The following is a 26,758-nucleotide window of genomic DNA, read 5'->3' on the forward strand; positions in this document are numbered from 1 at the left end:
TTATTTTCTATTGCTGAGCTGAGTCATTTTGGCTATAATATTTCATGGAGGTCAAATCACATATGAGCCACCACACTAACAGGGTTATATATTAGTAGGATTGGATTTGTGAGGTAAATCCTGAAGATCAAAGAATCTCAACTTTGAATGGAACTTTAGACATCACCTAGGTCAGCTGCTCAGACGAAGTGTGGTCCCTGGACCAGCAGCATCAGCATTCCCTAAGAACTTGTTAGAAATACAAATTCTCAAGCCTCACCCCAAATCTACTTAGTCGGAATCTGTGGAATGGGGCTCACAAAACTGAGTCAGATTGCTAATACAGTTCTCAAACAGAGCATACATAGGAGGGGGGCTTCTTAAAACACAGTTGTCTGGGCCCCACCCCCAGAGGTTCTGATTTACAAGGTCATCAGTGGGTTCTATAAATCTGTGTTTTTAACAAGCTCATAAGTAATGCCATACTGCTGGCCCAGGGGCATACAGTACTTTGAAAACCAACCCTCTGAGTAATACCAGAACTTTCCTGCAACAACCTTTGTAGTTGATCATCCGGCTTCCCTTTCTTACATCTAAGGTCCAGGAGCCCACTACTTCGTAAAGCAAGCCTTTTTAGTATTGAGCAGCTGCATTATCTTTCCCTGAGAGTGAAATCAAAGCTTGCCTCATTATTCTTGCCACCCATCACTCATGATGCTCTCATGGCCACTTGCAGTACCAATGTTCGTAGGCTGATTTCAGGTGTAGCCTCAATCATCAGGTGGCTCTTAATCCAGTTGTAATCACCATTGAACCCTTCTCCTTCAGCTACTGAAGCAGGAGTAGTAACGCATCAACATCCTTTCTTTTTGTCTTTTTAAGAGACAGAGTCTCACTCTGTTGCCCAGGCTGGAGTACAGTGGCATGATCATAGCTCACTGCAGCCTTGAACTCCTGGGCTCACTGATCCTCCTGCCTTGGCCTCCTGAGTAGCTAGGACTACAGGTATGCACAACTACTCCTGGCTGATTTTTACATTTTTTTGTAGAGATGAGGTCTTCCTGTATTGCCCAGGCTGGCCTTGGACTCCTAGGCTCGAGTGATCCTTCCACCTTGGCCTCTCCAAGCACTGGGATTACAGGCATGAAGCATCATGCCCAGCCGGCATTAGCATCTTTCCTGATTGGCTGATATCAGTGCCTTACCAGTAGTTAAATTTTTTCTTAATATTGTCAAAAGCTATGAATGACAAGCAAAGGAGAGTTATTGGTTCCCGCAATTGCAAAATGCTGGGGTAGACACCAAGCATTGGGAAAAGATGGCTCCAGGTGCTTAAATAATGACATTAGTAGTCTTCATCTTCTGGGTTGACTTTATTCTCAAGGCCTTTCCTCATCGAGTCAAAGAAAGTTAACTACTCCAGATTTACTTTCAATGTAGGATCCCAGCAGAAATATAGGGCTGCTTTCTCAATAATTCTAGCACATGACTTGGCATGGTGGCTTGTGCCTGTAATCCCAAAATTTTTGAGTCCAGGAGGTCGAGGTTTCACTGAGTCATGATGTACCACTGCACTCTGGCCTGGGTGACAGAGCAAGACCTTGTCTCAAAAGAAAATAAAAAATAAAATAAAAATTAGTTGGGCATGGTGTTGCATGCCTATAGTCCCAGCTACTCAGGGGCCTGAGATGAGAGGATCATTAGAGTAGGAGCTTGAGGCTACAGTGAGCCAGGATCATGCCACTGCACTCCAGCCTGGGTGACAGAGTGAAACCCTGTCTCTTAAAATAACAATAACAGTAATAATTCTAGCATATGTCCCTGAGTTGACATTCATTGGCTCTCTTGGGTTCCACTGTCATCCTTGAACCAATTGCTTTGGCTGGAAGGGGGTGAAACATGCTCATTGGCTGGGCCTGATCACGTGCTGAAATCTTCCATTCACAGAGACCAAGAGGTAGTGATTTCTCAAAGGAAAACCACAGTGCTATTACCAGAAGAAGAGAATGGATATTGGGTTGGAAGAAAAAAAGTCATTATATCTGGGATGCTTTTCCAAAATATGGATACCCAGATGCCACCCAGGGTCACAGAATTGGGGTTTCTGTATTTTTTTTAGTTTTTGTTGTAAAAGACCGCCTTAGTTACGTGGTTAAATTATGCTTGCTAAATTTAGCCACTGTGGGTGCAGAGCCCTACCATAGACAGATGATTTTGAATTACAAATGGAAAACATTTTCTACTTTCCCAAATATTGCTCTGTACATGGTGGTTTCCTTATTAGTAATGCATAGAACCCACGCCTTGTGAGAACAGATTCGGTGCCAAGACAAATGCTTTCTTGTTCCTGAATATTGCTTTCCAGGCCAAGATAAGTTCAGAAAAGAGCAGTTATCCATTATGCATTGGGGTGCCTCCTTTTCTTCTTCCTTATGTTTCTTGGGACTCTTAGAGTTTGTTTTTCTTGTAGTTTTCCAGACTTTCTTTTTTTCAGGTAGTTTTGTGAACAGATATTTTAATGTGAGCTTTTTTCACAGTCTTCATTCCTCTGTGTTACGTTATTACTCTTTTTGTTTGTATCAGGCTCTTAAGTATTTAATCACAAATAAATCTGCTGCTGTCAGTTTTCTTTTGGAAAAACAGCAGTCTTCTTGGGAAAGACTATTAAAAGCTGTCTTGTATTGGGCTGACATAATGGGCTTTTAGGGCCAGCAGAAGAAAATTAATTTTCATATTATGTCTGTTCTTCTAAGAGCAGAGAAAAAACAACTTTTATTATTCACTAAGATTTTAAATTAATGCAAACCAGCTTCCTTTTTGGAGGAAGACAATAGTCAAATTAGTTTTGCTTTAGAATGTTAATATGAGAGATTATGCTTGGTTGTCTGGTTTCCAGAGTTAAAGATCTTAAGAGAGATGAAGTCTGACAAACAGTGCTGTAGGAAAATTATAAAAGATTTGTCCTTTGCAGTGAGACTCACGGCTGGTTTTCTGGGAAGAGAAATTCTACAGCAGCATGCAGAGATATACAGAGGCAGAGAGTGTAGAGATGTGGGAAAATAGAAACCCCACATCTGGTTATCTCTAGAGCTAGGATCTTAGAGGACAGTAAGCAAGTATGAGTTAGCAATGAGGTGTGACTGCCCAAAGAGATTTACAAAGAAGGATATTCACTGTAGGATTGCTTGTTGCCCTAGTCCATCTGGGCTGCTAAAACAAAATCCTTTACACTGAGTACTTTATAAACAACAGAAATGTATTGTGCACACTTCTGGAGGCTATAAAGTCCAAGATCCAGGTGCCGGCAGATTGGTGTCTGGTGAGGGCCTGTTACAGCGCCTTTTGTGTCCTCATGTGGTAGAAGGGGTGAATAAGCTCTTGGGATTCGGCTATACGGTCACAAAGGACATATTCACGAGAGCTGAGCCCTCATGTCCTAATCGCCTCCCAAAGGCTCCACCTCTTAATACTATCACATTGGGGATTAAGTTTCAACATAGGAATTTTGGAGAGACACAGACATTAGACCATAGCACTTATAAAAGTTTTAAGTCCATCAGAAGTATATCAATATAATATGAATCATCTGTTGGAAAGATTGCTGTGAATTTGTATTTCTACTTGGAAAGATACCTAGCATATACATATGTGTTAAATGTAGAGAAACAAGCAGCTTCTGGCAATAGCCAGGGTACAGAATTGCATATGTAATTTAAAATTTTCTAGTGGCCAAATTATTGAGAAAGTTTCCTTTTTTCCCATACTGTCTTCAAAATCTAGTATGCATTTTATACTTACAGTACATCTCACTTCAGGCTAGCTATATTTTAAGTGCTGAATAGCCATCTGTGGTTGGTGGCTGCCTTGGGACAGAGCAGATATCGATCTTCAGGTAGGAAATGTTTGAAAGAATGCACCAAAGTTTTTGTTTTGTTTAGCTTTGTTCTTTAATGTGACTGTGAATCACAGTGAAATAGGGAAACGTAAACATTTTGTGGGAAAAAGGGATATCAGGAGATGTTAGGAAAGAGAATCACTACAGAAACTTTATTAGTCAGAAAAGGTAACCTGTGATTTGGTAGACTTTGATTAGCTGTTCATATAAATCCCAAGTGAAATGTAGACTTGAGACCTGAATGTGAAACCATTGTGTCATGGATACATAATGTGATTGACATTTTTTATTTGGGGGAAATAAGATTCTCATAGTTTTGTTTTGTTTTGTTTTTTAAGAAAAGCAGAGGGAATGATTTTCTGTGTCATATGTCGATAGGTCAAACAAAATGAAGAACTAAGAGTTGACCACTGGGTTTAGCATCATTGGTCCATTGGTAGCCTTTGACAAAACTGTTTCTTTGGAACAGTGAGGGTGAAAATCTCACTGGACTGGCTTCAAGAGATAATGAGAGGAGATGATTGGAAACAACGCATATAGTCAACTCTTTGCACAGGTGGAGGGAGTGTGAGTTGAAAATTTGTTTTTGTTTGGGTTTTTTAGCTCTTGTTTTATAATGATGTTTATATCTGATGGAAGTGATCCAAAAAGGGAAAAAATCAATATGGGAGAATAGCATTTTACATGAAAAAGGAAATTCATGGAGGATATGACAGCTGCCTTACCACAGTTGACAGGGTTTCATTTACAAAGACATTAGGCCCACTCAGCATTGGCCCTTGCCTAGACCTGAAATCACAGTGGCTATGAGGTATATTAAAACTGGGTGGACTCAGTACCTGAAAGTACATTCCTGCAGTTAGTTCTGCCCCAAGCTAGGATGGCTTACTATAAGGCGCAGTAAAAAATGTTATTATCAGAAATGTCAAAGCATCTATAAGTTAGACTAGTATTTCTCAACTATTTTATGTTTTCTGCACACTTATGAATATAATTTTTGGTAACAAACTTGAAAAGACTCGAAACAATGCTAAGCAGGTGAGCAACAGTGATAGCACAATCATACTTCAGTGTAACAGTGGCCTCAGAAGTATCCTCAATTAGTGTGTTAGAAACAGGGTGTCTAGATCTATTGTCTCTAGACCAGACAGTCTGGAGCACAGTGGCGTGATCATAGCTCCTGTAACTTCAAACTTCTGGGCTCAACTCTCACCTGATCCTCCCACCTCAGCCTCCTGAGTAACTAGGACTAAACTTTTTGTAGACAAGGTCTCACTATGTTGCCCCTGCTGGTCTTGGACTCCTGGCCTCAGTTCACCCTGCTTCGGCCTCCCAAAGTGCTGGGATTACAGGTGTGAGCCTCCACACGACCCTAGTGTGCTATTCTTTTGGTTGCTCCTCAACATTTCTTTGCTGCTTGAGCAGAAATACCTAGTGCTTTGAGCAGGCTCTCTTTTGTTCTAAAAGACAACATTCCTACATATTTCAGTAAAAATATGCAGTCTCTTTTTGTTGCCCACTGGAAGTTATTCATTGCTTCCTCCAGAAGAAGAAATTTGTGCCCTACTCTACAGTCTGCACAGGGTCATTTAAACTGGTAAGCTCACAATCCAATCTGACAGACACTATAAAAGGTATATCAGTCAGTAATCTGTTGCAGACAACAGGATCCACTCTACCCAATATAAGCGGAAAGGGCTGTTGTACTGATCCAGGGAATGAAGAGTGTACAAGTTTGTTGAAACGGCTGGAGAGCCGACTGCAGTCTGAGCTCCTAGGACCACTCTGTTCTGCTATCTTCAGGAAAGGAAGCTGCCACATCATGTCAAGAAGCCGATCAATCAAGAAGCAAGGAGCTCCTGGCACCTTGACTTAACTACAGACCCTTGCTGCCGACTCTGCCTGGATCCCCAGAGCCACCACTGCTACTTCAGAAAGCTGGAGAATCAAGAAGCTGCTGACTCTAGAACCATGATACCCCTGTCACTGTCTGCAAAACCAAAACGATGCTTTTATCCTCTCCTTTGCACCACTGACTCAGTTCCAAGTCAGAGTCTCTCATGAGTGCATCTGACTTGTGGAATCTAAATCACATCCAGAACTCTAACTGCAAAGGAGTTGAGGACATTTAAGTTTTAGCTTTCCAACTTTTGCACAATGGAAGGGGACTGAAGTGGGTGTTGAGCAAGTCATTCCACAGAATCTGCCACAGACAGTATTTTTCTCCAATCATAACAAAAATAAATGAGACATATTGATGGAAAGTTGGTCACACACTAGCCAAAAGTTCCCTGTACATGGGTGTGCTGTTGCGTAGCTGGCACGCCCATGTAGGAACCACCTTATTGGGTGAAGAGGTAAAAATGGGCAATCCAGCCTCAGCTGGCTGCTTGAGGTAGACTTTCCAACCATAAGTGTCAGTGATTGCATAGTTTCAGCACAAATAGAAGTTAAGGACATAAATATCTATCTTGCATTTTATGACCAGAAAAAAAGTATCTCTAGAAGCACTGCCAGCCACTAAGTATTCCCCAGTGTCAGTTCCATAGATCAAGCCCAGGTTGATGTTTTGCAGATGGATTGTCTTTGCTCCTGTGCACTTGTCACAGTCCTCGCAAAGCAGCTGCCTGTCAGAGACTGGTAAAGCAGTAGAGCAGGTTTCCTATCCGCCTGACTGAAGCCAGCAGTGACCTCATTCAAGAAAGGCCAGATCAACCTGACATGTTCTCCCTATGCCAGATGAATATCTTTCTAATGCTTTTGGCATTCACATAGTCATGTATTCATTCAGCAGCTATTTGTGGAGACCGCTATGCGCTAAGTGCTTGGGATACACCGTGAACAAAACAGATGAGGTTCCTGCCCCCTCATGGAGCTGACATTCTAGTGGAGGGAGAAGACCATGTCCCAGTAAACAAATGCGTGACTAGGATGACTTCCGACAGTGATGAGGGCTATGGAGTAGGAGGTTATAGCATATAACGAGTGTGTGTGGGAGGGGGCCAGTTTAGATTTGGCGACAGAGAATCTGGTGTCCATTCCTGATTCGTCCACTGACAGCCAGCTGCTCACTGTAGCCTCCCATTGCACCAGCTCTGCAGGGGTTGCTGCTTACTTGGTGGCTGCATCACTCCAACCTCAAAAGCTGATATTGGTTTGAAGACCTGCAAGAATGATGATTTATGCCTGGGTCAAGGGAGTTTTCAGTGAATAGTCAGAACAAGGCGTGTTTAAGACTAAGGGTGCAATTGAGTAGGTGTAGCTCCCTGAAGCTTCCCATGTTCCCTGTGGGATATGGCTGAAGGTCAGTGATCAGGGTGGTGAAGTGGCTGCCAAGTTGAAGGAGCCAAAACTGAGATCTTGTCCTTTTTGCTGTTGTGCTGCATTCAGGGGGTCTCCCTACTAGCATTTGAGATGCCTCTTGGGCATAGTTATGTTCTTCCATGGTCTTTTTTTTTTTTTTTTTTTTTTTTGAGGATGGAGTCTCACCCTGTCACCCAGGCTAGATTGCTTAATGGTGTCATCTCAGCTCACTGCAACTTCTGCCTCCCAGGAAGTGATTCTCCTGCCTCAGCCTCCCGAGTAGCTGGGATTACAAGCTCATGCCACCATGCCTGGCTAATTTTTTGTATCTTTAGTAGAGGCGGGGTTTCGCCGTGTTGGCCAGGCTGGTCTCGAACTCCTGACCTCGTGATCCGCCCACCTCAGCCTCCCAAAGTGTGGTCTCTTTGAGACTTCATAAATTAGGCCTCATCAGGCTTGGCTGTGGCTGCCACAGCTAGAGGGGCCGAATCTGGAGCTCCCAGACAAGTTCTCTAGACTGCTGTTACTTCTTTGTGTCCTTGAGGAGAGGCCTAACTGTGAAATAGGCTGTGTTTCTCTCTGCCCCCATCCCTTTGGACTCACAATACTAAGACTCAAGGCACACCTAGGGCTTGGGAGTCACAGATAGGAGGGGAAAACTGTAAACTGTCTGCTTCTCAGAGCTGTCCTCTATCAAATAGGAAACCACATACATAGAAAAACACTTTCCATAGGAGAGCTGCTCAGGGATACCCCCATGTCCTCTCCTACAGGTCCACTGCCCCTAGAAAGCACCTCCACACTGAATCATCCTTTTCCCTACCTTATTCTGGGATATTTATCCTAGAGCCTTGTGAAATCTGCCTATTGCAATATTTGACGTTTTGAGAGAAGCTGTGTTCTCTTGGTGTCTTATTTTTCATCGGCTCCCTGTGGAAACCTCCTGATCTGTACTCCGCATCTGCCCAGTGCTGCCGTTTCTCATAGGTCCTGTGCTCGGTAGTCTTGCATGTTCATCTTTGACTAGAAGCAGCTCTCCTGGGTCGTGCACCCACTAATAATGTGCATGGAACCACCTCAACTGCCTCCCACTCTATCGGAGCAATGGTTGAATCTTCTCTTTTAGAACCTGAGCTTGAGGTCTGGCCTCAGGAAGCAGGCAGGGTACAGAGGCAGTAGGAATGTGCCATCTCTTCTTACCAGTCCCACATTTTCCCATCAGTCCACCCAATTCCCTGTTCCTGTGCTGTATCTGACCCCCCTGGCAGGGCTTCCCTTGAATTTCGAGCCTTTGCCCCAAAGAGGGTCTTGCCTCTACAGAGGGTCTGGGTGAGTCAGTGTGATTTCCTCTGACTTGTGGCCTTTCTTTGGGCAGGTTAATATCTTTCAAGAGATCTAAGTGGCTCCTAAGACATACTTATCCTTCTCTTCTTCAGCCTGTCCTCAGAAGGTCACCCTTTCTCATTAGAAAGCTGGGCCAGTGAAAAAAACAAAAAGAAGAGGAAACCCTCTGCCCCATCCCACCCTTGCTGCCAGTCCTCACCCCTCCAAATCAAGCCTGGCCAGGACTTCAGGACACACCAGGTCATTTCCCTCACATTACAGGAGAAGTACAGGCTCTCAGTGATCTCTTTCAGTTTGTCTACACTTAGTCATATGTAGCAGATCTCAGAGTTCTAGCATGGAGTTTGGCCACTCTCTTGTTTCAATAAGTTGTCTTTATATATTGAGCTATTTTTTGCTTTTTTCCAAGAGTGCCAAGGAGTTACTATGCAAATGGTACTCCACTTCTTTCCAAGAAGTTCTTCAACTGCTATATATTTTAAATAGTGAGAAGATAAAGGTAAAATATGTCAGAAGGTTAAGAGGAACATATTTTTTAAAATTAGAAAGTTAGGACAAGAAAAGATAAAAGAAATGAGTAAATGGATTAAAATTAACAGTGATGAGACAAAATCTGAACAGTTTCAGAAGTCAGAGAATTAGATGAAAGTGCAAAAAAAGAACTCTAAGAGTAAAGTATGGCAAAAAGATAAATGAGAGAAGAGGTTTAAAAGAGCTAGGCTTTTACATTTTTAATAAAATCTTAAAGATTAAAGGGCTAGAAAAGAACATGGTAAGATAATTAAATCATCTTAGTATTTAAAGATTAAAAAGCTAAAAGAATGTAAACAATGTGTAAGGATATCTCTGTAATATTCCACATTAAGGATGCGTGTATATTTACTGATGTAGAAAGATGTATAAGACCTCTAGTTTAGAAAGAAAAGCAAGTCACGGAACATTGTATAGTCCAAACGTATATATTGCATAAAAGTTTGCAGATAGAGAAAAGAGTGGTAGGAAGCCAAACTACTGAAGTGGTAGGGAGATACTGAAGAGGAAAGGGAGTGGGGTGGGAGGTGTCATGGACCTCGTCAGTCAGTCCCCTTAGATGCCCTCAGGTCCCTTTACTGCACAGATCTGTGCTCTTTTTCCCATCCTGAGTTCCATGGACCTCCAGCACTCACAATGGTGCTCGCAGGTGAACTGCCTTTGCACCCCTGCATCCCACATGTGTAGACAGCTTGAAGGATTCACTTGGGCCTTTACATCACCCCATCCTCACTCCCACCCTGCGGCCCTCAGCCAGTGACTGAGGCTGCAGGAAATGGAAGCCTCGCCCCTTGTCTCAGATGGGGACAACTCTGAGATGTCAGTTACCTTGAGCATCAGTGTCCAAAATATAAAGCAAGCTACATATGTGATTTTACATTTTCTAGTAGCCACATAAAAATTCATTCTAATAAGGGGCTAGGCATGGCGCTCGTGCTTGTAATCCCAACACTTTGTGTGGGAGGATCACTTGAGCTGAGGAGTTTCAGAGCACTGTGGGCAACATAGGGAGACCCATGTCTATACAAATAATGTTTTAAAAAATTAGCCAGATGTGATGGTGCACACCTGTGGTCCCAGCTACTTGGGAGGTTGAGGCAGGAGTATCTCCTGAGCCTGGGAAGTCAAAGCTATAGTGAGTTTTGATCATGCCACTGCACTCCACCCTGGGTGGCAGAGTGAGACCCTGTCTCAAAAAAATTTTTTTTACTTAAAAAAAATCATTCTAACAATGTATTTATATCATTCAACATGTAATCAGTGTGAAAAATTAATGAGATGTTTTAAATTCATTTTTATTTGTACTAAGTCTTCAAAACCCAGCATGTAACACACTTCACTTGGGATGCCCCCATTTCAGTTGCTCAGTAGTGGCTAGTGGCTACCCAGTCGGACAGCACAGCATCAGTCACATGGCAGCTGTTCCTCCACAGGGTTCTGCCTGAAGCTGAAGTCTCACTGGGTTTCTTCTCGTTCCCTGTCCTGCTTCCTCCACTCCCTTAACGGTATCTTTTGCGGGCACTGCTTAATAAATCTTTTGCATACAAGTATTCTCTTTGTAACTGAAATAAATCTGGAAGGTTCAAAAGAAAGCAAAAAGAAAACGTCTGTCATCCCGAAGCCCTGATTTGTTATTTATTTGTTGGTATATCACTAAGGTAGCTGTAAACTCTAGTGACACTGGGTTTTAGAAGACTTGGGGTTCCTTTGGGTAAAGAACAACTGATAACAGAACCCTGGTTTCTTGTGCTTTGTCATAAGTGGGTGACTTGAGCCTTTGATGTCTAGTTGCTGCCAAGATAAGTGGCCTGAAGCCAGCCTACGGTGATTACCTAGAAGTCTGGGTCAGGTATGCAGCATGTGGCCTCCTGGGCCCAGGAAAGGCGATGGGGGAAGCCAGGTCATCATTTATAAGAGGAATACCAGAGAGACCTGGCAAGAGAGAAGACAAAGGGGATAGATAGGAGGTTATGTGAGTCTTGAGCTCTTCCTGCATTAGGCACAGGTCATTAGAGTGACTTTTTTGGGTTGTTTGTTTTGTTTTGTTTTGTTTGAGACAGTCTCACTCTGTCACCCAGGCTGGAGTGCAGTGGCGCGATCTCAGCTCACTGCAACCTCTCCCTCCCGGGTTCAAGTGATTCCTTTGCCTCAGCCTCCCAGATAGCTAGGATTACAGGTGTGAGCCACCATGACCGGCCTGTTTTGTTGTTGTTTGTTTTTTAATATGCCTGCAGCCTTGGGTCTAATTGGCACCACTATAGAACTGTCAGAGTGGCCAGTGCCTGTCTGATTCCAAAGCTCCAACTTGTGTGGGGTGGCTCTTCTTGGTCTCCAGCCTCACAGCACTCCCTTCTCATGCGTAAAACCTGTCTGAGCCATTAGGCCATTTTTTTTTTCCTCCCTCCCTCCCTTCCTTTCTTCCTTTCCCTCCCTCCCTCCCTGCCTCTTTCCTTCCCTCAGGACTCCAGCCAGAGATCCAGAGATGTCACATCTTTCTTAAAAAGACATTATAAACAGTCCCCTTAACCAAGGTATTATATAAGATTGCTTTTTATTTTTCCATTTCCAAGTAATTGGATTTTTCTGGCTTGTTTGTCTGTCAGGTGAGGTATAGATGAGTGAAGAGCCCAGCTAATTGGCTCAGAAAATAATTCCAGTCAGAAAGAGCGTGATGCCTACATTTCCTAATAGAGTAGCCCCATCATCCCACAACTGCCTTTTCCACCTTCCTTGATGCATCGTCGGAGAAAGGAGCAGACACATCTCAGGAATGCATTTCTCAGTTTGTTCCTATGAACAAGCCATTTATTAATTCAGCAAGCATTTACTGCTTATATATACTATATGCTATTACTCTTGAATGGTGGGCTTTGGTCCTTGTCTCCAGTGTTGTTGCCAGTCTAGGCCCTCTTTATGGCTTTTCTTGGATTTTTCAATTAGGAGATAAACCAAGTGCTCCTGGACTACCCCAGTGATGGCCACGAGGTCCTACCACTAGTGATTCTCTGAAAGCATTCTAGACATAGCTTCCCTTACCAATTCATACTGCCTTTCTCTAAACAGTCTGTGATTATTCAAATGCTCACTGGGCCTCCTTTTACTTTACACTCCACTGACTTAACTGATTGCTGAGGGATGTAACAGGAGTTGGATGGTTCCATGGCCCAATGCCTTCCTTGATGCAGTAAGGTCACATGCGGTCTTGATGAGGCCCCTGGGTCTTGAGGGTGCTTCAGTGTCGCCCTCCTCCTTGCTTACCAGTGGGGCGGCCCTTCGGGAGGAGGGTAAAGCAGGCCAGGGATTGGCCTGCCGTTCTTCTCTGTCTCAGTGCCTTTCCTAACTCTTCTGCTTCAGGACAGCAGCCCAGCCTCCAAGCCCACTGATGGACCCGTTAATGAAGGGGCCCTGTGGGAGTCAGATGGCACAAACCATTCTATGGAAAGCAAAGTCGTCTCTCTCCTTCGGCATTCAGCCCCTTCAGACATGGCCAACGAAAGACCCTGAACTAGAGTCCCAGGTCAACCTGTAAGTAAGTAAAAGAAGCATCATCTCAGTTTGGGCTTATGTTCACTACAGCTTGAAATCCCTTAATGTTTAGGAAGAATAGACTTTTTACTTTTGAGGGGATAGTGGGGAGGGAGAGAGGAGTGAATGTTTGGTTGGGAGACTGCATTTCTGTTCTTATTTGTGTATTTAGTAATATTCATTGAGCACCTACTCCATCCAGGTCCTGTGTCAGACATTATGAGCAAAATAGATTCAGTTCTTGTCATCAGTGGGCTTGCAGCGTATGGGACAGATAGCCATTAGTCAAATAATCACACAAATAAATACTAACAAATTGTAATAAGCTCTATGAAATGTGCTGCCTTGATTCAATAAACATTTACAGGATGCCTTCTACGTGACAGCAACCTACTGGAGATATTAGAGAATAAGACATTTTACCTACCTTTGAATATAAATAGTATATGGAAGCAAAAACATTCCAATGTAATACAAAATAAATTTTAATAACTAGAATAGACAATACATCAGTAGACTCTAAGGCCTATAGGGTGGTAACTGTGTGTGTATGTGTGTGTGTATATATATATATATATATATATTTATATTTTTTTAATATTTACTCCTGAATCCCCAGGCCTTTGTTATGGTGTATGATAATACTTGGATAAATGAATAAGTAAATGAATAAAGATGATACTACAAGAGAGGGGTGCTTAGCTTTCCAGGGGGAATCAAAGGCAGCCAGATGCAACAACATGATTGACTTCAAAACAAATGAGATGCTTCATCAGTTCAATGCAACAAATATTTCTATGCTTACTTACTGTACCCAGTGCTTTTGTGAAGCGAGTTCCTAGATAGGGACATGGATCAGAATCACCAATGGGACTTTAAAAATCATTTATGCCTGAGACCTGCCCCTTGAGATTCTGATTCAGTGGATCTGAAGTGGATGAAGGAAGATACTTTGTCTGCCCTCAAGGAACTCCCTACTTAACCAGGGAGACAGACAAGTCACCAGGTCATGACAGTGATGCTGGAGAAGCAGCGTGAATAACGTACTAAAGGAAACCATCACCTGCTGGAGGACAGGGAAGAGAAGGGGTAACAGTTGAACTTGGCCTTGTAGAATGAGCACTGATCAGGCAAGAGAGAGGGAAGAAGACTTCTTTAAACCAAGGATGCCACAAAGCAAAGGCTCACATGCATGAGGCTGTGTTGATAGACAGTAAACCAGTAGTTCTTAACCCGGGCTGCATGTGAAAATTACCCAGGGTAGCTTTAAAAACATGGAAGTCCCCCCTGCCCCTCCAAAATTCTGAGGTCTAGGGTGGGACACAAGAACTCGCATTTTTACAAAGCTCCCCAGGTGATTCTCACGTGTAGTAGACGTTAAGAAACGCTGCTTTTAAGAAATGTAACCACAAATAAGTGAACACAAAATAATTATGAAGCACCTTATATGCCAAGCAATGGGCACCATTGACATCATGCACTGAAGAAGTGATGCAGTTTGGAATGTAAATGGGTCACATTGTTTAGATAAAATCGTGATGGTCAGTTCTGTGGTGGATTCTTAAGGGAAACTAGCGAAGCCAGGAGTCACTGTTGGCTTTTCAGAGCTTCCACACCTTCCAGAAACTGCCTCTCAGGTGAATAAGATAATTGAATGTCTCCTTGATCTGAAATGGTAACTTCAAATTTCAGGCGATACTGAATTATCTGAGCAAGATGGACCCGGCAGTCTCGCGGGTCCTTGGTGGCCCCAGCGCACTGCAGAGGAAGGGAGGGAACCCAGGGCATCAGCTCCAAAGGTGGGGCGGGTGGGTAGCCCGTCTTCCCTCTTTATCACTAATTAGGAGAAGGAATTTGTGTCTGGGGGGTTTGGAGGTAACCCCAGGACCCTCAGCGCTGCAGCTCGGGGCAAGAGTTAAAGTCCCCGCAGTGGAGCTTGTCTCCGCAATGGAGCTTGTCCCCGCAGTGGAGCTTGCCCGCGCTGCCCCCTTTCCAGACTGCAAGGGCCACAGTGCACTGCGCGGATGACTTGTAACAGGGGTGGGCAGGAGCACTGGAGAGCCTATGAGCACAGAGGAAGCATCCCGAGGGTCCGCCTTCCGGCTCTATTGGTGAATCCGATTAGGGGTGGGACCGAGCCGTGGTGATTGGCGGCCGGAGGGACGGCAAAGCTGCCACGCGCTTGGTGGTGGGGGCTGCGGGACAGCGGCTGCTGCCGGGTAGGACCAGGTAGTGTGCACACCTCCGTCCTTAGGAGGGAGCCCAGCAACAGATTCTGGACTTGAGTGGCCTCACCCGCTGATGTCACCCAGCTGCATGTAGGAATGGGTGGAGTCAGGCCTTGCTCTGGACCCCAGATTTAGGGGCCGGACTTGAAACCAAATTCCAAGCAGCCAGAGAGTGGGTTCCCTGGAAAGATGTGTCTTTAAGAACCACTACCATTTTGTGGGCTGCCTATTCATTAACTCATTCATTGAACAAATATTTATCGATCACCTGTGTACCAGGCACCTTGCCCAAGCATCCTAAATGCATTTTCTCATTTGTTCACAAAACCCCAATGAGATAGGTGCTGTTATCTCCACTTTACAGGTAAGGGTGCGGAGGCCCAGCCTTTTCTGGGACGCACAGCTTGGAAGTGACAGAACAAGGACTGGACTTCGGTCTGTCTGGTCCAGTGCCCATCTCTTAACCTCAGCGCACTCAGGCGTGCAGTCAGGAGAAAATTATTTATGGGATGGCAGCGTCCACAGGGCTTCTCGGTGCTGTCCAGTGAAGTATATAACAACAGTCCAGTGCTGAACACCAATGAAGTTGACCAAGCACCAAGTAAGGTCTTACACTAGGTACCACAGTACCACAAAGACGTACTTTGAAGTTGGTGCTTCTTAGGGAGTGGTAGGCAATGAACCTGTGAAGGGAGACAGAAATCAACCCATTGGGGAGTGGGAGCCATTGGTCTTGACTCTCTAGATGGGGCCTTAGCATGCTCAGATTTGAAAGTTGGAAAGATAAGTGGCGTCAGTAGGCAACTGGATTTCAGTAGGATGAGGCTGGTGGCAGGGAGACCTATCAGAGCAGGAGATATGAAGGTTAAGAGTTCTGATGAGCAACAGGAATGATGGGATTGATTTGGGAAGTATTTTGAGAAAGATGAGAGTGGATCTGGTAAGCGTATGAGTTGTGGGGTGAGGAAGTGAGGCTCAGAGCTTCAACTCAGGGGGCTGAGTAGTTGGTGTTGTCAATAAGAGGGCACTGAGATGAGAAAGCACAAAATATAAGATAGAATAAAGCAAAGGTCATGTAGAAAATGACATCAGGGGCCAGGCGCGGTGGCTCATGCCCTTAATCCCAGCAATTTGAGAGGCCAAGGTGGGTGGATCACCTGAGGTCAGGAGTTTGAGACCAGCCTGGCCAACAAGGTGAAACCCCGTCTCTACTGAAAATACAAAAAATCAGCCAGGTGGGGTGACACGTGCCTGTAGTCCCAGCTGCTTGGGAGGCTGAGGCAGGAGAATCACTTTAGCCCAGGAGGTGGAGGTTGCAGTGAGCCGAGATTGCGTCACAGCACTCCAGCCTGGGCAGCACAGTGAGACTCTGTCTCCAAAAAAAAAAAAAAAAAATTGCAGTCACGGCTGAAGAAGGGTACAGTAACATCTTTGGGAACAGGAGGCACTTAGGAAAGTCTTCTTGGAGAGAAGGTCAAATGGACCTTGAGAAAGGAGTAGACCTTTCTTCTTTCCTTTTTTTTTTTTTTGCATCAATTTTAATAGGCAGGGATTGGGGAGGAGAGGATTCTCGATGGCGAGATTGACATGGCAAAGGCACAAAGCAGGGGCACTCTTTCAGCACACTTTTGAGAAATAACAGCTGCCCTGGTTTGCCTCTTGTGTGGTGAAGTAGTGAAAGTCTGGAAAGTCAAATTGAGGGACATATTGTGCAAGATGTTGTACTGAATCCTGGGGTCATTGGGAGGTGCTGAATGGCTTTTGAGACAGGCAAGTGGTGGTTTGATGTCTGCTTTAGAAAATTAGTTTCACTATTGTGTATACTGAAGAGCCCAGTTACGGGCTGGACTAGTGAGGGGTTTGTTGGTTGTAAGTGACAGGAACCCAACTCAAATTAGCTTAGGCCAAAAAGAGAATGTATGGGTTCATGGAACCCAAACTAAGAAAAGAGACAGATCTGGCTTCAGGGCTGATTAGATCCAGGGCCTCAATGCTGTCAAGTCAGATCGTTATCTCCTATTCCTTCACCTCCTATTCTCTCTTTCCCCATGCTTCTTGCTGCCTGCCAGCCTCCCTGTCCTCGACTGTCCATAGTTTACTTTTTGATCTTTTGAGCAAAGTTGCCATGTGTTTGAGTTTGTCACCAAGGCATTATACAAATATTAGGCAATTTTGTTATTTTGATATGTTTTTAATTTTTTAAATTATTTTTAGTTTTCGTGGGTACATAGTAGGTGTATATATTTATGAGATACATGAGATATTTTGATACAGTTATGCAATGTGTTATAATCACATCAGAGTAATTGGGGTATCCCTCGCCTTAAGCATTTATTCTTTGTGTTACAAATAACCCAATTATACTCTTTTAGTTATTTAAAAATGTATGATTAAATTATTTTTTACTACAGTCACCTTGTTGTGCTAGCAAATACTAGGTCTTACTCATCCTTTCCATTTTTTTTTGTACTCACTAATTAATGCTTTCCACTAGCCCCTGTCCCCTACTACCCTTCCCAATCTCTGGAAGCCCTCCTCCTACTCTCTACCTCCGTGAGTTCAATTATTTTAATATTTAGTTCCACAAATAAGTGAAAACATGCGAAGTTTGTATTTAGACCCTTTTTAATAGCTTTCAAAAGCTTTGAAATACCTAGTTTGTTCCTAAGTATAGGGCTACTGTGTTTTAAAACAAGTGCCAGAAAGTAGCTTTTAGTTTACTGTTAGGAGGAATTCTATTCCCCTGCCCTTATGTTTCCATAAGAAACTTCTGCTTTACTCCCATGGAAGAGAGAGGTTGGAAGGAAGGGCGGCTGACTTGTCCCCTGCCCTGCCTCCTTTCCTCTCTCCCTTTTGGGATCTGGTTGCCCACAGAGCTTGTATGTTACCTCGCCTCCTGTTTCTATGTGGGTAGGCCTGGGGGCCCATCTGTTTCCATTCCCCTGTTGGAGCTTGACAGTCCTGAGACTATTTCCCTTGCAGCCGACCTGGCAGGTGTCTGCCTCTCTGCAGATCAGACTCTCCCACAGGAGGGTTGCCCCAGGGTCTAAACTTGTGGGAAGTAGTAGAAAGCTCATTTGGCTTTTGGACTCAGCTTTGTTTGCCAATGAAATACTGACCACTGACAGCAAGGAAATTTCTTATTTTCTTTTTCTTTTTTCTTTTCTTTTTTTTTTTTCTTTTTTTGAGACAGGGTCTCACTCCATTGTCCAAGCTGGAGTGCAGTGGTGTGATCTCAGTTCACTGCAACCTCCACTTCCAGGGCTCAAGTGATCCTCCCACCTCAGCCTCCTGAGTAGCTAGGACCACAGGTGCGTGCCACCGTGCCCAGTTAATGTTTTTGTATTTTTGATAGAGACATGGTTTCGCCATGTTGCCCGGGCTGGTCTTGAACTCCTAAACTCAAAGAGATCTGCCTGCCTCAGCCTCCCAAAGTGCTTGGATTACAGGAATGAGCCACTGCACCTGGCCGGTATTTTGTTTTTCATTTGCCTGACTCCTGTCACTAATTCCCAGCTAATTCCAAAAAGACAAGAAAGGGTTGGTTTATTAATAAGTTCCCAAAGCTCCAACAACTATGAGACAGGTGAGGATTTTGGGGCTGGGGCTGGGTTTTCTTTTTTATTCCCTTTTTCTTCCCTGTCTTAATAGAGTACCTGGCATGTAGAAAGTGCTTACTATTTGTTGCGTGTAAGTTAAGGGTACTAGAGTAGAGATGCCAGTTAGAAGACTTCAGCAGCAGTGAAGGTCTGAGCTAAATTAAAGAAAGTAAAAATGGAAAAGGGAGAAGGGGCAAGAAACTATGACAGGGTGGAATTCTACAAGTATTCTCATGTGCAAAATGGCATATACAAGATTATGGTTTGGGTGCAGTGGCTCACACCTGTAATCCCAGCACTTTGGGAGGCTGAGGTGGGTGGACCACTTGAGCCCAGGAGTTCAAGACCAGCCTGGGCAATATGATGAAACCCCATCTCTACCAAAGATGCAGGAAAATTAGCCGGGCATGGTGGTGTGTGCCTGTGGTCTCAGCTACCTGGGAGGCTGAGGTGGGAGGATCACCTGAGCCTGGGAAGTTGAGGCTGCAATGAGCCGTGATTGTGTCACTGCACTTCTGCCTGGGTGATAGAGAACTTGTCTTAAAAAATATATAAAAAATTTAAAAAAAAAGATTATGCATTGCAGCATCATTAGTAATAGAAAAGATTGAAAACCTTTTAACTAGGGGCTTGGTTAAGTAAAATATGGTATGTCTACTCAATATAAGAAAAAATACAAGAGGCCATGTGTGGTGGCTCACGCCTGTAATCCCAGCACTTTGGGAGGCCGAAGTGGGTAGATCACCTGAGGTCAGCAGTTTGAGACCAGCCTGGCCAATATGGAGAAAACCTGTCTCTACTAAAAATACAAAAAATTAGCCAGACGTAGTGGTGGACGCCTGTAATCCCAGCTACTCAGGAGGCTGAGGCAGGAGAATCGCTTGAACCCAGGAGGCAGAGGTGGCAGGGAGCCGAGATCGCACTATTGGGCTCCAACCTGGGCAACAAGAGTGCAACTCCATCTAAAAATAGAAGGAATACAAGAACTTCTTTGTTACTGATTTAGAAGGATTGCTGAGATACATTAAATGAAAAGAACAAGGAGTAGGATTGTGTGTAGTGTGCTACCATTTGTGTAAAAAAGGGGGAAAGGGGAAGATATATTTCTTTTTTTAAAAAATACATACAATACCTCTGGGAGTTACACAAGAAAAAATAAAGGTTGCCTGTGGGGAGAGGAAATGGGGGGCTGGGAGGCAGAAGATAGGGAGATGTTTTCCTGTACAGTCTTGTATACTCTGAGTTTTGAACCAACTGAATGTGTTATCTCTTTAAATAATAAAATACAAATACATAGATACAGTCATACACGTTTCAAAAGCAACATGGTGGTGGGAGCAGTAGCAGGCCTGGTGACTGATTCGATGTGGGATGTGAGAGAAGACATGGGAGATGACTCTGAACTTTGCAGCCTGAGTGACTGGCAAAAGGGCAGCCTTTTGCTAACAGAGTCAGGAATGCAGGAGTGGCAGTAAGTCTGATTAGGGGCACATGATCTTTTGGGGGCTACTGGGGTATCCATGGAACCATGTCCAGTATTTTGAAATCTGAGTTTTCAGTTGGGGAGAAAGATTCGAGTTGGAGATTTGGTTTGGAGAGTCATTAGAACAGAGCTAATATGTGAAGACTCAGGCACGATCGAGATTTTCAGGGAGGGAGGTGGACTGAATAGAAGGGAGAGGGATGCGGATCTTCACCAGTCAAAGTGACACAGAGTTAAGGATGCTGCTCATAGACTGCAAGCACAGAACAGAACTCGTTTGTTGCTGCTCCTTGTGCCCTAAGAACAGGGAGGAGGATGGTCTCACTCCCTGCCAGGATGTCCTGGCCCTTTTCTGGATGCCATGCTCACTGTTGAGCTCAGCATCCCCTGCAGGAATAACTGCTAAAAGTAATCATTTTTCCTCAAGGAGGTTATGCCATTACTAAGAATTCTATTCCTTTGACTATTTCAGTCTTCACTTCTTTCAACTTTCATATTCCTCAAGGACCAGTAACCCATTTTTGGTGCTAACCTCATCTCAAAGTACAGTACAGCACACCATAAGGGCACACTATAAATAGGGATTAGATAGTATTACTATTTTTAATCAGTGCTTTTAAGAGGCAAAAGGCAATTGTTTGGGCTGTCCTGCCCTAAATTCACCTTAGCCAGCACTCATTTTTATAAATCTAATTTTGTCCTTAGAAACAGGCTGGTTGTTTTCTTGTCATCTCGTATAGTAATAAATGTTCTTAGTTCAAATACTTTTGCTTCCTGTGTTTCCATAAGTTTGGCTTATCTATTATTTTGCTTTCTGTGAAGAACATCCCCCCTTCCCTCATCACTCTCAATCACCATTGATTTCATAGTTTTTTTTTTTTCAGGAGACTATCTCAGAATCAGAGCAGCTTAGTGAAGTAAACATTTTAGAAAATCTTTCAAAAATATAGTTTGACCTTAAAAGCACAGAGTAAGCTGCTTTTCTTCCACTACGTGGTCTGAATGTGTCTGAAGAAAAACAGAGCACAGATAACATGGAGTGGACCTAAATTGGTCCAGAAATTTGGAATACAATACAGAGACCATTTGAAAAGTAGCTCCGTGCCCCCTGATCCCTTAATGCAAAATTCATGTCAGTTCTACAGCATTTATTTTTATGTTTGAGACTAAGAATTTCTCACACACTGGTATTGGCAATGAAAGGGATCAGAATATGCCGCCCCAAAATACACCACTTTGGCAGAAGGATTATTTTGAGCTGAAGGCAGTTGAAAAAAAGCAGACACAGGAAGAACTCTCTGCCCTTTTTCTATCTGCCTAAAAGCAGGGCATAAATTTCCCCTTGTGAAGATGCCCCCTCCCCTTGCCTGCACCAAGAGGAGAACAACACCTATCACCAGAGATGGAGATAGAGATGAGACAAATGCTACTAAATAACCTTTAACTACCATTAGTTTCCCCCACATATACCTTCTAACAAGTTACCAGCCCTAGAAACCCCAAACCCTTTTTCCTTTGTCTAGTCACTTCTCCACAATTTATCACCCTCTGTCAAAATAGTATATAAGCCCCCCAGTGTAAGTGCCTTTTGGATTTTTATTTGTTTTCTGTGGAACCTCCCTGCATGTAAAATTAAACATAAAACTTGTATACTTTTTCTTCTGTCAATCTGTCTTTTTCCAGTTAAATTTGCAGGCCTCAGGGAGAAAACTAAGAGGGTAGAGGAAAAGTTTTTCTTCCCTGATGGTTATGTTCCTAAAGCAAGAAAATTGTAGACTACAGCAAATTCTGGCTTGCCCCTAGACATCTACAGAGAACTTTTTTCTTCTCTGTTGATGAGAAGCATGGATACACAGCCTGTTTATTCAAATATTTATTGTGTAAGCTGGATACCACAGAAAGTGCTTCATATGTCTTTTTTCATTAAATCCAGTGGGAAGGCACTATGATGATAAGTATTTGTTGAGTTAACTCGTTAATCAAACCATCAAACTCCATTATATAGTTGTAGGAACTGAGGTCCATGAAGGCGATGTTTATTGCCTAAGATCAGGCAGTGAGTTAGTGGTGAGTCAGACAGGGCTAAGTAGATACCAAGCAACATTTATGCACATATAATTTCTCTACACACGTAGATATTTATTTAAGTTTAAGTGCAGAGTTCTATATTTTCTGTATATGATCTTTGTTTTGGAATTTTTTGTTAAGCTATAATTTACATGCAATAAAATGCAGATATCTTAAATATACAGTGGGATGAATTTTGACAGTTGTAACTGATTGATTTTTTAATGTTATGGTGTCAGTCAGTTCCTCTTAATTGCATTACCTCTGTATTGAGAAACATCAATCTCTAGACATAGGGAATGTCATCATGAACTGACAGCTAGTGAGCCATGTCACAATTTATTCACTGTGATTGCTCCCACAGTATTTTCTTTGTTCACTTATATTAGTGGCATCGTATTAACCCCTGAAACGAATTTTTTTGGATGAACCTGAGGCAATATTTATAGCATTTTTATGTCTGACTCAAAAACGAATTTCATGAATATGCTGTATAAGGCAGTTCACTTCAGCTGTTAGTGGAATTGTGAGCCGAGGGATTGTCTCATGGGCCTGACCCTACAGAAAGTTATGAACTGGTCTATGTATTTGCCCTGTCCCTTCTTTAGACACTTCCCCAATATAGCTGGCCTCACCCTCCCCTGTTACTCCCAGCCTCCTTTACAGAAGGAAAAAAACTGAGGGGACATGATGGCTCTCCTCAGATATTTGAGATATTTGAAGGGCTTTCCTATACAAGTGATTTTAACTTGTTTTATATGGCCCCAAAGGACTGGCCGACTTGCTTGCATTCATTCATTCTTTCATTTAACAAAACCCTACCAAATACTAAGTCTGTACCAGATAGTATGTTAGGTGTTTAGGCTCAGTACTGAAAAAAACCAACAGGGAACCCATTGTGAAGCTTAAATTGTAGGTGGGGAGGCGGGTGTTAATCAGATACCCTCTTTGTAATTCCTAGTTTGGGAGGGAGAGTCAGGAAGAAGGAGGAGTTTGGAGGGGACATTCTAGGAGCTAAGGGCAGCTCAACAAATGGAAAGGAATAGGAGAAAGGCAGTATGGCTGGAGTGCTGAGCGGGGAGTGGTGCCAGACTAGGCAGGTGGTTGGGGGTGTGGGAGTGATGGTGAAGAAGTTAAGAAAAGATGAAGGATGTAGGTGTAGGACCAGCTGGTGGAGATAAAGGTGTGATGGATTTCAACTCAATATAGAAAAAAGCTGTTTAACAGGAAGAAGGGAGGACCTGGGTTGTGGGGGTGTTTCTTATCACTGAGAGTGTGCAAGTAGAGACTGGATGGCTATTTTTCAAGTATCTGGTAAAGGCTTCACAATTGCAGATAAAAGATTAGACACTAGAAGGTCCTTAAGTCTCTGGACTTGGAAGTCTCTGAAGTCTCTTCTAACCCAGTGAAAGAGAGAGATGAGATGGCTTCCTGGGATTTTGTAGAGAAGATGCCTTTCATTGGCGTCTAGTGGGTGGGAAATGAGTTGATCAGCATCTCTTAGGGTGACTGTAACAGAATCACCTATTAAATGTATTTCAGTTTAAAATTTAGGTGCTTGGATCCCATTCCTGAAGATTCTGATTGAGGAGGTCTAGGGTAGGAACTGGACATTTACTTATTTAGATGAAAAAAATTATAAAGCAAACTTTAAAACTTTTACCTGGAACAATAGAGACTATCTTTAGGAAATCATGATGGTGAAGGATTTCTTAAGTCAGAAAAACAAAGACCATAAACGAAAAGATTGAAAATGTCTACATTAGAATTTGAAAACTTAATGCTTGATCAAAGATATCAGAAACAAAATTTGAAAAGAAAAACAACTATCTGGAAGTTGTAACAGAAAAAGGTTGGTAATTTGTTAACAAAAAAGGATTGGTATTCAGAATATACAAATAATATCTACAAATTCTCACGCCTGTAATCCCAGCACTTTGGGAGGCCGAGGCAGGCAGATCACTTGAGATCAGGAGTTTGAGATCAGCCTGGCCAACATGGTGAAACCCCATCTCTATTAAAAATACAAAAATTAACCAGATGTGGTGGCACGTGCCTGTAATCCCAGCCACTTGGGAGGCTGAGGCAGGAGAATCACTTGAACCCGAGAGGCAGAGGTTACAATGAGCCAAGATCGTGCCACTGCACTCCAGCATGGGTGACAGAGCGAGATTCTGTCTCAGAAAAAAAAAAAAAATCTACCAATTAATTGGAAAAACACCAACAACATACAAAAAAGGAGGGGGCAAAAGATTTGGAAGAGGCAAACCATGGAAAACATAGCCCAAAAGGCCAATAAGCAAAGAAGAAGATGTTCACGCTCTTGAGCTATCAGAGGAATGCAAATTAAAGCCATACCTCAGTGAGACATCGTTTCATATTCCTCAGACTGGCAAAAACTAATGTCCGACAATCCCAAGTGTTAGCGAGACTCTGGAGCAACTAGAATGCATATGCTGCTCATGAGAGGGTAAAGTGGCACACTCACTTTGGAAAGCGAATGTGACACTATGTAGAAAAAATAACAGTGCACACATCATGACCTTGCAGCTTCACTCCCGGGTATGGAATCTAGGGATATGATTGCACTGGTATTCAAGGTGGCATGTAAAAGGATGTTCTTTACAGCATTATTTAAACATTGGAAACAACCAAAATGTCCAACAATAGGAGAATGGAGGACATTGATGCAGCAGGGTATCATATAGCAGTTAAAGTGGGTGGGTTAGAGCTACAGGCATCACCATGAACAAATCTCAAGAGCAAATTGTTCAGCCAGAGGAGTTAGTTGCAGGAAGATATGCATGCTATATAGTATTTACTTGTGTAAATTTTTAAAACATGCTAAACAATGCAGTATATTGGAAATGAGTAAGTACATAGTATAAATATAAAACTATGAGCAGGAAGTATAAGCCCAATTAGTGATTGTTTCAGGGGAGGGAGAGATGAAAATGGGGTCAGGGAGAGGTACACAGGAGTTTTATATCTGTAATGTTCATTATATTGTTCTTCATTATTCTGTATCTTGAAATATTTCATAATAAAACAAGTTAGAGACAAAATTCCAGGTGATTCTGATACATCGCTAGGTTTGAGAACCAAGAGCTAGAATCAGTGCTTCTCAGATTTCAATGTGCTTATGAATCCCAGGGAAACCTTGTTAGAATGCTGATTCTGTTTCTTAGGTCTGGGGTGGATCCTGGGACATTGTATTTCTCACTAGCTCATATCAAAAGACCACACTGAGCAGCAAAATCACAATGACCTTGGTGTCCTCTAGGAATCTTGCTACCTAGGGACTGTGCAGAAACACCTGTTCCAAATAGTAGGCATCCCTTCAGGGTCTGGGCACAGCTGGGGGTAGATCTTGTGAATCCCAGTGGGGAAACCTTATGAACCTGGAGAGACAGACTTTCGAGGGATTTCCCCAAAGAAGTAGATCTGCAGGTGGTTAAGGGAGGTATGCCACAACATATGTTGTCTACTGAGTTATTTTCCTTATATTAAGTTTCCACTTAATACAATTTGGTCATGCATTTATAGATCCCATGTGGAGTGATGTTTCCCAAACTAAATTATACTCTGGGCTGGAAAACCCTCAAGTCTTGACCTTACAGGAAAAGAGAAGCCAAGGTCGCTGTCACTGAAGAGTTAAGACAGGAGGGAGCAGGTGTGCAAGCATCGTACTTCACAGGAACCACTTAGTTGGTAATGTTTCCCAGGTTTCTGGATGATGGGTCTTGAGCTGAGAAGAGTGTGACAGACCTCCCCGGCTTCTGCTGTGGGCACCCACACCCGAAGACTGCATATGCTACTGACGAAGGGGATAAAAAGAGGCTGTTTTACAGTTTGCCAGATTTGCTATATACATATTGTGCTTTGCTTGCACAATATTTTTGTTCCTGTGAAGTCCTGTGTACTTTGTATCTTTCTTTCCCACTGCACTGTAAGCTGTATGAGAGCAGGGACCACATATCTCAGGTTTAGCACCTGGCACAGTGCCTGGTACCTTGTAGGTATTCAGTAACCTTTTTTTAAGTGAGTGAAACTCAGATACAGTATTTTAAATTAAACTTTTTATTTTGAGATAATTATAGATTCGTATGCAGTGGTAAGAAATAACGCAGAGACATCTCATGTACCCTTTACCAGGTTTCCCCCAGGGGCAGCGTCTTGTGTAACTATAGTAACTATGGTACTGTATTGCAAGCAGGAAATTGACATTGAGACATTCCACTGATGTTTAGATTTGCCCAGTTTTACATGCAGTTTAAAACTGCATGTGTAGGTTCCTGTATCTACCTGTATTCACAGACAAATACAGAACAGTTCCATCCCCAAAGGCTATCTTATGTTGCCCTTTTATAACCACACCTCCCTCCAACCTCCCTCTATAACTCAGTCATTTCAAGAATGAATCATACAATTTGTAACCTTTTGGGATTGACATTTTCCATTCAGCATGATTCCCTGGAGATTCATCCAAGTTGTTGCATACATCAGTAGTTTGTTCCTTTTAATTGCTCAGTAATATTCTGTGGTGTGGAGGTACCACAGTTTGTTTGACTGTTTGCCCTTTGAAGGACATCTAGGTGGTTTCCAGTTTTTGGCTGTTATCAATAAAGCTGCTTTGAACATTTTTGTGCAGGGTGTTGACCATACATTTTCATTTTTCTGGGATAAATGCCCAAGAGTGCAATTGCTGGGTCACATGGTAACTGCATATTTCACTTATAAGAAACTGCCAAACTGTTTTCTGAAGAGGCTTAGCTTAAAATTTTATAGTCCCACCTGCCATGGA

General features: G+C 43.1%; 1 protein-coding gene across 7 annotated transcripts in view; it reads left to right on the forward strand.

Moving 5' to 3' along the window:
- LOC105463942 (GTPase activating Rap/RanGAP domain like 3) overlaps nucleotides 1–26,758 on the forward strand; it is a 172,125-nt gene that overhangs the window by 6,883 nt on the left and 138,484 nt on the right. For 4 of the 7 annotated variants that reach the window (XM_011711410.2, XM_011711408.2, XM_011711409.2 and 1 more), the window contains one exon: nucleotides 12,407–12,577. The exons of the other annotated variants lie outside the window; for them this stretch is intronic. In XM_011711410.2, the coding sequence (XP_011709712.1) occupies nucleotides 12,407–12,577 (171 nt within the window). The remainder of the gene's footprint in view (nucleotides 1–12,406; nucleotides 12,578–26,758) is intronic. 7 annotated transcript variants of the gene reach the window in all.

The sequence above is a fragment of the Macaca nemestrina genome, chromosome 14, assembly GCF_043159975.1.
Source record: "Macaca nemestrina isolate mMacNem1 chromosome 14, mMacNem.hap1, whole genome shotgun sequence".
NCBI lineage: Eukaryota > Metazoa > Chordata > Mammalia > Primates > Cercopithecidae > Macaca > Macaca nemestrina.